Source organism: Megalobrama amblycephala, linkage group LG6, assembly GCF_018812025.1.
Source record: "Megalobrama amblycephala isolate DHTTF-2021 linkage group LG6, ASM1881202v1, whole genome shotgun sequence".
NCBI classification, from domain to species: Eukaryota; Metazoa; Chordata; class Actinopteri; order Cypriniformes; family Xenocyprididae; genus Megalobrama; species Megalobrama amblycephala.
The window spans coordinates 34,707,126-34,720,446 of NC_063049.1; the positions used below are offsets into that span (position 1 = coordinate 34,707,126).

At 35.6% G+C, this 13,321-nt stretch overlaps 1 protein-coding gene across 2 annotated transcripts in view; it reads right to left on the bottom strand.

The window, feature by feature from the left end:
- The window catches only part of erbb4b (erb-b2 receptor tyrosine kinase 4b), a 373,945-nt gene that overhangs the window by 109,661 nt on the left and 250,963 nt on the right, over positions 1 to 13,321 (bottom strand). For both annotated transcript variants that reach the window (XM_048194319.1, XM_048194320.1), the window contains exon 6: positions 1,565 to 1,683. In XM_048194319.1, coding sequence (XP_048050276.1) covers positions 1,565 to 1,683 — 119 coding nt within the window. The remainder of the gene's footprint in view (positions 1 to 1,564; positions 1,684 to 13,321) is intronic.

The following is a 13,321-nucleotide window of genomic DNA, read 5'->3' on the forward strand; positions in this document are numbered from 1 at the left end:
ATTCAAATCCGAGATTCAAAATCTAATTTAAACATATAAAATCACAGTTTTATAATTTTGTAAAAAAATTAGAAAACAAAAAATTATCACATCTAACACTGCACAATTTCTAGGCCACTAGGTAGGTAAATTTGTGACCATGTTTAAAATCCTGTTCACAAGATAAAAACAACTATAAAGTTTTAAGATTCATTCTAATTCTATGAGAATAAGGAAGTCCACACCACAACTATAACAACTAGATTAAAAAGTTCGTCAAGACAAACTTTAAGTTGGCTTGAAAAAGCCGGTCCAGAAAGTTTGAAGAAGTTCTAAAAGTTTTCAGTTTGAAAGTTTAAGTTTTAGTTTAGTAGATAGATAGATAGATAGAGTCAGGGTACTCAAGGTGGTTTCTAGGATTTTACTATGCGGTTGCTAAGGTACTTAGGATGGTTGCTAGGGTGTTGCAATGTGGTTGCTAGGGTACTCGGGGTGGTTGTTAGGGTGTTGCTATACGGTTGCTAGGGTATTCTATATATGATAGATAGATAGATAGATAGATAGATTTAGTTAGATAGATAGATAGATAGATAGATAGATAGATAGATAGATAGATAGATAGATAGATAGATAGATAGATAGATAGAGTTTAATGAGTTTCAATGGATTAGAAATAGTACATAGAATGGCACTTGAGTCTAATTGAGTTTTTGAGTCTAATGGGCTTCCGTAGTTTAAATTTGAATTTTGACAGTTGGAATTTGAAAGTCTTGGCTCATTTGAACATTCCGTCAATGAAAGTCAATGGGATTTTTCCGAGCTTTAATAGTCATTTTTAGGAAAACCGTAAGTCGGATCATTTAGAAAAGATATAGCAACTCGAGTCAGAACAGTCTGAAGGTCTGACCTGAGTTTGAAGTTTGTAGAGTTAAAGCTCTAGGAGGAGTAGCAGTCAGAAATGTTTGTCTCAGAAGAAAATAGAATAACAATATGTTGGCTTTTTCAAGCCAACTTAATAACGACAGAGGTATGACATAATTGGAATCACAATTTTTTTTCCAGCTGATAAACGATAAAAACACTGACAGCCAATCAGAATCCTTCCTGCTTTAAAGAACTTGAGCATTTAAAGTGGCAGATGTTATAATTGCAGTGTGTGCTTATAATAAACAGAATGTCATTGTGCATTGGTGTGGACATATATTTATCTTGCTGGAAAACATGATCATCAGGTTTTATATATATATATATATATATATATTCATGTTAATTTTTCAGTTGAATTTTTCATTTAAAATGTGTGTTGATAAAAACCCTAATAAAACAGAAAAATTAAAAATTGCTAGTGTACTTTAGTTTGAAACCCCACTTTATATTTGACTATAACACGCAAATACACAAGAACATAATTTGTAGACAGAGGAATTTTCGTCCTGCTGTCACCATATAGAACAAACTGTAGTCATGTGATCTGTGACTAGTTGACACAGAGCTAAAGCATCAACTAGTGGCAGAGCTAATTGACTAAATTCTGCAATTACTAATATGATTGGGTGGGTGTGTTACAAAAATAGTGAAGACATACAAAGCAGTCTGTGTCCTTTGGTCCTGAACAGCCTCCAGCACATTCGCGATGGCAGCAGTCACTGACGTACGGCCCAAAACAGCGGCCATCACACTGCTCGGCACACACTGTCTTCGTCACTGAGAAAGAAACAGAGAGACAAGTTCAGAAACTGTTACTGAAAAAATGCATTTTCTGATGACAATTAGCATTTGTTTTAACAAACGTTTAACCATAATACCTCATCATCGTACTGCATGCACGTCCTGATTTTGCTGAGTTAGATGCGTTCCTGGGTCAACATATTTTGTTGATCCTGGAACAACATTCCAGTGTGAAAATTTAGTCTTAACCCTATTCCTACCCCTAAACCTAACCCTACCCATAAGTTATCCCAAAAATCAGAGGGAAATGATAGATGAATAACACTGATGTAGAAGCACCAATTCATGATTTTAAGCCTAAACTTGACATAATCTGTAAACCTGTCCCTCAAATCTGATGGATTGATTTGAAAAAATGTTGACCCAGGAACATGCTGAACTCAGCAAAATCAGGTTATGCGTACTGGCACAGCTGTCTAGATACCATAGGAGTGGTACTGTGAGTAAACAGAGCTCTAGCCAGAGAGAACAAGTGGTGATGTGTGGTCTCTTAACTTCAGAGTGATGGTGAACATGGGGCAGAGCTGCTTTCCTGCTCCTAGAGATACTCACAGTAATGAATATAGACATTCACAGTAATTTCTACCATATGGCATGCCGAATATATCTCTGGTGTAGCTGCTGAATGAGCATAGGGAGTTTTCTGAAATAAAGCCAGAAATATACTTTACATGCTGTAAAGATGCAAACGCAAATGAGAATGCTCGACTAATGCAAATCTTTTTACGTTGTTAGGATAGTAACAAACCTTACTCAAGGGTGTGAATGAGTTACTATTAAAAGTGGATTCAATATTATTTGCCAAATAATATATGTATATATATATATATACATACTTGAAGATATATTGTGAAATATTATTACAATTTAAAATAACTAATTTCTATGTTAATATATTTAACATTTCATTTTATTTAATTTATTCCTGTGATGGCAAAACTGAATTTTCAGCAGCCATTACTCTAGTCTTGTTGTACTGCTTAATATTTTTTTGTGGAAACTGTGATACATTTTTTTCCACGATTCTTTGATGAATAGAAAGTTCAAATGATCAGGCATAACATTATGACCACTGACAGGTGAAGTGAATAACACTGATTATCTCTTCATCATGGCACCTGTTAGTGGGTTGGACATATTAGGCAGCAAGTGAACATTTTGTCCTCAAAGTTGATGTGTTAGAAGGAGGAAAAAATGGGCAAGTATAAGGATTTGAGTGTGTTTGACAAGGGCCAAATTGTGATGGCTAGACGACTGGGTCAGAGCATCTCCAAAACTGCAGCACTTGTGGGGTGTTCCCGGTCTGCAGTGGTCAATATCTATCAAAAGTGGTCCAAGGAAGGAACAGTGGTGAACCGGTGACAGGGTCATGGGCGGCCAAGGCTCACTGATGCACGTGGGTAGCGAAGGCTGGCCCGTGTGGTCCGACCCAACAGACGAGCTACTGTAGCTCAAATTGCTCAAGAAGTTAATGCTGGTTCTGATAGAAAGGTGTCAGAATACACAGTGCGTCACAGTTTGTTGCGTATGGGGCTGTATAGCTGCAGACCAGTCAGGGTGCCCATGCTGACCCCTGTCCACCGCCGAAAGCACCAACAGTGGACACATGAGCACCAGAACTGGACCATGGAGCAATGGAAGAAGGTGGCCTGGTCTGATGAAATATGTTTTATTTACATCATGTAGATAGCTGGGTGTGTGCATCGCATCTCTGGGATGTGCTGAAGAAACAAGTCCGACCCATGGAGGCCCCACCTCACAAATTACAGGACTTAAAAGATCTGCTGCTAGCATCTTGGTGCCAGATACCAAAGCACACCTTCAGGGGTCTTGTGGAGGCAATGTCTCAATGGGTCAGGGCTGTTTTGGCAGCAAAAGGTGGACCAACACAATATTAGGAAGGTGGTCATAATGTTATGCCTGACAGGTGTATTTGTAACATTATAAATGTCTTTACTGTTATTTTTGATCAGTTTAATGCATCCTTTAGCTAGCTGTAAATGTGTCAACTTTAACTAACTTCGTGAGTTAGATTCTCCTAAAATGGTTCCTCTGCCATCACAAATGTTGACCAGAAAGAGAAAACTAGCTATAGTAGAATACAGTTTACCCTGATGGCCAGTGGGTTACGTTATGAATCGTGGTTCTGGAATGCAACAAATGTACAAAATCACAAAGACTGTCATTTTAATTTATCTACCAGCCCCCACATGAATGTGAGTGTTACTAGCACGGTGCTTGTAAAACGGTGTAATTGGATTTCCACAGCCGCATTTGTATGTGCAAGCTTGTTCGGGCTGACTGCACTCTACACAGCCTCTTACAAATTCATGTTAATTCTTTATCAAGAGTTCATAAGGCTCTCTAAGCGTAACAGGATTCAGATGCACATGGATCTTGGTACGGCGACATAAAATTTCAAACAGTGACAGCAGTGTCCTGCTGGGTAACATGCTATACTTAATCTAAAACAACCTAAAAATATTTTTATAATTTTAGTACTATACATGAAGTTTTTATGTTCTCATGCTAAATGAATATTTATACTTTTAAATATTTATGCAAAGTCACACTGCTTACTGAATCACTTCTTTCATTAAACAAAAAAGAGAAATTACTGAAACTAAACTGCACAAAAAAAAAAAATAATAATAATTATATGATCATCCATGTTTACACATCATTGATGCCTACAGGGTGATCAGAAACATGGCCCACCCATTGTCAGGCAGATACGATTACCAGGAAAATGAACAATATACAGTAAGAGTAAAGCGTTTCACCAAAAAAAGGGGAGACGACCTTAATACCTTGGCACCAGGGAAAATAATAATAATAGAAAAATGTTTAATATGAACCCTTCAAGAGAACTGTAAAACAGGGCATTGGAAATGATGATTATCTCAGCACCTATACACACTTTCCCTTGTACATTTATATAACATTGAAACTAAAATGTTGATAGAAAAAGGTCATCTACCTATTTACATTCACAAGTATCTCTCATTACAGCCTTGCTATAAAACCTGCATAATGTAGCTAAGGATTTTATCTCTATGAAAAGGTACATAATCAATACAATATGCACAGTGCTCAGCATAAATGAGTACACCCCCTTCGAAAAGTAACATTTTAAACAATATCTCAATAAACACAAACAATTCCCAAAATGTTGACAAGACTAAGTTTAATATAACATCAGTTTAACTTATAACAGGAAAGCAAGGTTAATAATATAACTTAGATTACACATTTTTTCAGTTTTACTCACATTAGGGTGATGCAAAAATGAGTACACCCCACAACAAAAACTACTACATCTAGTACTTTGTATGGCCTCCATGATTTTTAATGACAGCACCAAGTCTTCTAGGCATGGAATGAACAAGTTGGCTACATTTTGCATCTATCTTTTTCCATTCTTCAAGAATGATCTCTTTTAGAGACTGGATGCTGGATAGAGAGTGATGCTCAACTTCCCAGGTGAAAAAAAGTACACTTCTATACTGTATTTACTAATTTTGTACTTAATGTACTAAAAATTATTCTTTAGTACTTCTTAAGATAATCTTAAGAACATCTAAGTGTACTCAACTGTGCTATTTTGAGACAGCATGAAATATGAACTAAAATGCGTTTTTAATATACTATTTCTGTATTTAAAAAATATATTTATATATTTTAGATATATTTAGTTAAAGAACATTTTAGTTCATATTTCATGCTGTCTCAAAATAGCACAGTTGAGTACACTTAGATGTTCTTAAGATGATCTTAAGAAGTACTAAATAAGAATTTTTTATATATTAAGTACAAAATTAGTTCGCAAAAATAGAGCACTTTAAATACATTATAGAAATGTACTTTTTTTTCACCTGGGTTGTCTCTTCAGAATTCCCCATAGGTGTTCGACTGGGTTCAGATCAGGAGCCACTGAATCACTTTCACCCTGTTCTTCTTCAGAAATCCAACAGTGGCCTTAGATGTGTGTTTAGGATCACTGTCATGTTGGAAAAGTGCTCGACGACCAAGGGCACGGAGTGATGGTAGCATCTTCTCTTTCAGTATAGAGCAGTACATCTGTGAATTCATGATGCCATCAATGAAATGCAGCTCCAGACACCAGCAGCACTCATGCAGCCCCACATAAGGACACTGCCACCACCACATTTCACTGTAGGCACCATGCATTTTTCTTTGTATTCCTCACCTTTGCGACGCCATACAGTTTTAAAGCCATCAATTCTAAAACCATTTATCTTGGTCTCATCACTCCAGAGTATAGAGTCCCAGTAGTCTTCATCTTTGTCAGCATGGGCCCTGGCAAACTCTAGGCGGGCTTTTTTGTGCCTGGGCTTTAGGAGAGGCTTCTTTCGTGGACGGCACCCATGCATGCCATTCCTCTGCAGTGTACGCTGTATTGTGTCACGGGAAATAGTCACCCCAGTTTGGCTTTCTACTTCTTTAGATAATTGCAGTGAACTTGCATGCCGATTTTCTTCAACCCTTCTCATCAGAAGACGCTCCTGTGCTCAAGGTGTTAACTTCCGTGGACAAACTGGACGTCTCTGTGAGATGGTTGCAGTTCCATATTTTTAACATTTTTGTACCACGTTTGCTACAGTATTCTGACTGATAAGGAAAGCTTTGCTGATCTTCTTGTAGCCTTCACCTTTCTGATGTAAAGAAATTATTGTGACATTTCTCTTCCATGTGGTGCCATTGCTGACAGCATGAAATGGGAAGGGGTTTTAACACCTTTTATAGTCAACTGTGTAATGAATAATTAGACTCACCTGTGGTTGAATTCTTGTTAAATTAGACATTTATAGTCTAGCAGCTTTGCTCCAGAGACTTTCAGTGGGGTGTACTCATTTTTGCATCACCCTAATTTGAGTAAAACTGAAAATTTTGTTCTCTAAGTTATATTATTAACCTTACTTTCATGTTATAAATTAAACAGATGTTATATAAAACTTAGTCTTGTCACCATTTTGGAAATTGTTTTTGTGTTCATGGAGATATTGTTTAAAATGTTACTTTTCAAAGGGGGTGTACTCATTTACGCTGAGCACTGTATAAAAGTTATAATATGAATAGATTCAATTGATGTTAATTGGCCTTCCTCTGAAATGCCACTTTTCCACTGCCGTTTTGGCAGTGCAAGCCATTACTGCATAGACACCAAATGGCCTATTTTACAAAACAAAAGACATTTTACTGAACTAAAGGCCCACTCAGAAGAGCGATGATATGTTGATTCATTTGCCACAAAACACGCTTTTTAAAATACACCCAGCTCTGGCAATTATACACCATCAATCTGATAAAGTACACAGAAGACCATAAAGCACAGAATATTTAGCCTCTGAGAGTTTCATTAGCAGCTCAACTGCCGTGTTTTACGGCGCAGACACATTTTAGGTCAAGAAGCGCCGCTCTTGTTTAGATGTAATCCCCGTTTAGCTATGCACAAATTGATTCCAAATCTAATTATGCTTCAAAAAATCATTATTTGAATACACTAGATTGAAATATTTACTCAGTATCCACTGGGTTGAGGAGAAATACACATTTAAGTTTGCAGAAATGACAGGGAAGCTACAGCGAAAATCCAACAAGAATGTTTAATGCTCTCAACTTAGTAAATAGCTTCATTAGCGTGAGATGGAACTCGAATCCATTTCACAGTCGTGCAGTTCTCCAATTACTTCGTCCTTATCGTTTCGACAATTAAGACTACTCAAGCTAGGCAGCTGGTGGCGAGGCAAGCTGCGGATTTAACCGCCGTGATGAGAGAAGGAAGGTGAGGACGGCGAGACGAGGGAAGAGGAGAGAGAGAACAGACGGGACTTATCTGGTGCAGTGCGGTGACATGTAGTGTCTTTGTGAAGGCAGTGCAAAGGTTTGCTTATGACTATCTAAATGAGATCAGAATATACTAGAGAGAAAGAGAGAGAGAGAGAACAGGCTGCGCTCCAAAACCTAGTGAGCTGCTTATGTCGGCAAAATTTTTAGTTCACCCAAAAATGAAAATTCTGTTATTATTTACTTGTGTTGTTCCAAACCCATATGTTGTTATGTGTGCTATGGAACAGACATTTTCATCGTTATACTGAATTTTCCATACAAGAACAGCTCAGATGCGTTTGGAATGACATGAGGATGAGTAAATAATGCCAGCATTGTTATTTGCTTTAGTGAAGTGGCCCAGTAAAGGTACAGTAAGGTCCCAAAAAAGGTAATAAGCATGATTATAATATGATTATTATTCATAAGAATAATGATTACAATTTCCAGCCATACACAAAGCATGCTGGGAACTAACAATGATGTCTCTAAATAAAACTTCATAATTAAACCAATTCTCTTAAAATAAAAAGGTAGCCTTCTTTCCTTAATTGATTAGCTTAATCGGTTCCTCAATTCAAGCCTTCAAAAAATTAATCGGTTTCTCAATTCAAGCCTTCAAAAAATTAATCGGTTTCTCAATTCAAGCCTTCAAAAAAATTAGGAATATATATATACAATTTTATAAAATTAGAAATATATATATATATAAAATTTTAAAATAAATTAAAATAGAACAGTCATTTTTCAATTGACACACAATTGAAAAATGACTGTTTTCTATTTTAATTTATTTTAAAATGTAATTTATTCCTGTTATGGCAAAGCTGAATTTTCAGCAGCCATTAGTCCAGTCTTCAGTGTCACAAGATCCTTCTAATATGCTGATTTGGTGCTCAAATTTCTTATTATTCTCAAAATTGTGCTGCTAAATATTTTTGGTCATAAAAACAGCATTTATTTGAGAATATACATATGTTGTAACAATGTAAAATCACTTTTAATTTAATGTATTAATTTAATTATCCTTGCTAAATAAATGTATGAATTTCTTAAAAAAAAAAAAAAAAAAAACGACCCCAAACTTTTGAACGGTAGTGTACAATTCTTTCAATAACATTATATTGATGAGTATTAATAAAATAATTCAATGTAATTAAACACTGAGTGTTCTATCCAATGTTTATGTGTATATATCTACATTAAAGTGCCCCATTATTGATTTTTGAAAATTACCTTTCATGTAGTGTGTAACATAGCTCTAAGTGAATGAAAACATCCTGCAAAGTTTTAAATCTGAAAGTGCACCGTATATAAAGTTATTGTCTCTCAAAAGTAAGAGTCGACTCTGAGTCAATGAAACGAGTCGTTTGTAAAAACGAATCCCAAGCCGTTTCGTTGTGACATCACAGCGAAACATTAGCATATTGCTCGCTCACTTATTGCGCGTGCAGACGCCAGGGAAAATTTATTTATTTGAACAATACCACAGCAGTACAATCTTTTGTTGTGTTCCCGTCATTTTACTGACGACTGCTTCTCAAACCTCGGGGAGTTTAACGCAGGATTCACAAAACACTTGCTCTTAAAATATGGATCAATGACCAGTTTATTTGGACCAGCTTGCTCCTCTGAATCTCAACCTGTAAGCATGATTAATAATTGATGTTTATATTTTCTAGCGATCGTTCAAAATTCGTAGTTTTGTATGTTATGTTGTGTAATGTACACACTAGTCTGTATGTCTCCTGCTAACCGGCTAACTCACGTTTCTGTAGTTCTGCTATTCAGATGTGGGTCCAATATTGTCTAAAAATGAGTCGATTAATGCAGTTTGTCTGTCTTATTACTTGGAGTAATGATCAAGGATGGAGTACGACTTTACGAGTTTAAAGCATTATCAGCTTCATATCAGTTTGTGCTCGTCTAACGTGGGAGTTTACAACATAGCTCGGCCAGGTTCGCTTACATAACTGTTAAACAAACTGTTTTTTTCCCTCTGCGTGTTTATTATTACAGTAGAGTGGAGCTCTATCTGTATTGTAATAGGATGTTAAGATGCTAGTCCACGCTATCTAGTTTAAGTATTCTCTGTGTTAGCAGTAAACATCCATTGTAATGTCAAACAATGATATAGCCATTTTTTACTTTGTTAATAGTTATGACAAAAAAGACAGTGTACACATCTGGCCTACATATTTATCTTATGTTTAGAGGTTTTCAGCTTCACTTGTCATTCTGATACAGTTCCCACAGGTGCACCTACATAAAGTATAACAGTGACGCCGCTATCACGTCTTATAAATAACACAAACTATGGTGACACTTACCATACAGAAACGTCCTACTCCAGTCATGATTGCAAATCATTTTCTGGTTGATCGACTACTTCAGACGTTTCATCGTCCGACTCAGGCTCGAATTGATGCGGTAAAATCGACGCCATCTTTTCTGTCCATACATTGTATACAATGTCTTGCAAATTGATAGCTGTCATTCAGTTATGTCAATGGGCGCACGGTGCGTGCAGTAGACCAATCACAAAGGATTGGGCCATCTGACCAATCAGAGCAGTGTAAGCTCACGGAAAGGAGGGGTTTAGAGAGTGATTCTTTGAACTGCTTCTAACAAATCATTTACAAAACACAGAAAATTCAGGTGAAATTAAATGTATATTATGAGAAAACCAAAGTGTTTTTTGACCTTGCATGCACGTAAACCTGTTGTAGGAGACTCCCAAAACAATATTAGGAACCTTAAAAAAGGCATAATAACAACAACAATGAAATCAACTAAGATTCTAGTCTTTTGTGCACTTTGCTATTTGTATGAGCTGCTGTTCCAGACTGCTTACTACATATGAGGTTCCATTTTTGTTAGTATGCTTGCTTGATTCAGAACACTGCCACAGAGAGACAGGAGCTCCTGTTCAAATAAATGGTTTCTCCATATAAATAACAGATTTTCTCTTAGAGGTCTTGAAGATGGAATGAAAACAAAACTGAGCGAGAAGAATGAGAGTGTATTTGTACCCAGATGGAGGGACAGAGTGAAATGACAGGTACATCTGCAGAAGAGAGAGGAAAGAGGAAGCAGGAAGAACATTATGATTAATTAGAGTGTATTTGAGAAGCAAAAAGGCTCATATTCTCCTACTTGACCCGCCAAACCATTTTACTGTATGGAGAAGTCTATAAAAATGATTGTCCATTACGAGAATAAATGGTGATATCACCAGAGTAGTACAAATTTCAGGTACATTCCGGTACAGTTTTCCTGCCATTTCGTGAAGTGAAATTGCTCTGCTCATCTGTGTGATGATACTGTCGTGAATACAGATACATCGTCTCATAGATGTGCTGAAATACCATTAGCAGCTCAGTGAAGAGACTCTCAGCAGACTCTCTGCTCTTTTTTAGGGGAAAAAAATCTCTAGAATTTTGTGGCAAGAATTTAAATATAGAACTCGGACAACCCTAGTGAACAATAAATTATACCAAAATGGATTTGAAATACATTTATTTTATGCTAAGAATACTACAAATACATTTACATATTTATGTACTTAATAAAAATACCCTGCAATTGTACTTTTGGTATACTACTTAATTGATATACTTAAAGTCTGCTAAAATGGAACAACTAATTTTGTACTTAATGCACTTTAGTTATCCGGAAGTAGTGCTGAGGTCCAACTAAAGATATACTAAAGTATATTTGATTATGCTAAATAACTATTGCAAGTTTACTTTAGGTAAACTTTAAGTATCTTGCATTTAAAGACTGATATTATACAGTGATCATACTATCCTTACTAATAGTGATATTAAAACACATTTTAGGCTTGATATTAAGAAATGTGTATTGTGCAACAAAGAAGTACTACAAATAAAGTTTAATTATAATATTTATATCAAAGTCTCAAGCGATATGTCAATAAATATGGATTTGTACCATACTTAGTGTGAAATAAATGTATTTTAAATACATTTTGGTATAGTTTTTTTTTTCCACTATGGAAAACAAGCTACAAAACATGAAAAATAAAAGTGAAACAGTAAAAAGTACATGTTCTGGTAAAAATCTGCTGCTTTAAAGTTTTCCTTGCCATTGGTATGGATAAACACAAATATATATTATTTATTATCAAATATCCACTAAATTCAATGAAACAATGAATGGAGAATTCTGTGGAAATCTGTTAAATTTTCTGCAGAAATGATCTGGCGCAGATTCTGTGTGGGCCTGCCGATTAACTTTCCATCTCTCCAGCTCATGCTAATGACATAAGAGTACTGTTATGCAAACGACCTGCCATGAGAGGTTTTTCTCTAATATGAAAATTTAAAAAATGGTTTCTTCTTTTAAGCAGAAAAAAATCCAATACAAGTTACGAGTGCTTTGTCCTTAAAAAGAGACCCTTACGGCTGCATTAGCAAGCTTTTCGAGGCAGGGGTAATGACATGTTTTTGAGCAGTCTCACTTAGCATTTGACTGCATTATACGAGCACGTCGGGGGAAATCAGAGTTACTGCGTGTTGTGATCAAGCATGTTGAGAGGAAGCCTGCAAGAGAGAGACGGAGTATCTGTCTACGTGTGAGAGTTTTGAGGCACCTAAAGTAATTAATCCTGACAGTTTTAAGTGCAGCTGGTTTCCAAAGCTACATGTGAGAGGAGAGGAAGAGTCAGGCTTCCCGTCTCTATCTTCAATTATCCTCCACTGGGAGGGCAGCGGTTTGCCACGGCCTGCTGGAGGTGCCGGATCGGTCCTGTGGAGAAAGCTGGAGAACTCTCACAGAGTGGAACGACTCTTCACCTCTCTCTAGCGGCTGTCTCTGCAGAGTCTAGTTATTATATTCATGAGTAAAAGTTACTTCTGAGAGATTTTTCTTCATCCTACGTTGATATGTTACAGTATGCTTATTGTCCCCTTGGAATTATAAGGTTCCATCTGACATTTTTGTCAAAATTGAGTTATTCACATATTCTTATACAGTGACTAGTTATTTACATTATGTGATTATTATTATTTTTTTTTAATTGTGTAATTTTTGGGACTATTTTATTTTTAGCTCAATATCTCAAAACTGCTCAGGATGCAGATAGAACCTTATAATTACAAGGTGGTGTTATGCTATGCAATGTAATATCACATTAGAAAAGAGAAGAAATAAGCCTGTTTGTTCAAGTGATTTTGCCTAAACTCACCTAAACTAAGGTAAAAAAAATAAAATAAATCACTGTAATGCCAGTAGTGACTAAATACTTTTATAAAATGGTTGTAACAGAAATATGAGTTCAATCAATCAATAACCAATCATGAAAAGACAAACAAATTTCCACAAATTAAGTTCATCAGGCAAAATGAAGTCAACTTGATGTCTACTAACATGCAGTCATGTGTGCATTTATCTTCATGATGGCTTTGAGCAAGGCTCATCCAATCCAGGGTTATTATCATTAACTAAAACTAAAACTATTAAAAACATTTTTGTTAACTGAAATAAACCTGAAATAAAATATAAACATTAGTTGAAAAAATGTAAACTAAATCTACTAAAATTAGAAATGTTGCCTTGGCAATAAACTGAAGTTGAATTACTAAAATTATTAACTGTAAATAAAAAAAAAATAATAATAATAATAAAAAAATATTAAAATTTTTTAAAATATTAAAACAAAACTAAAAAAAATGACAAAAGCACAAAATAAAATGACTAAAATTAAAACTAACATGAAAACTAAAAGTATAAAAATAAAAGC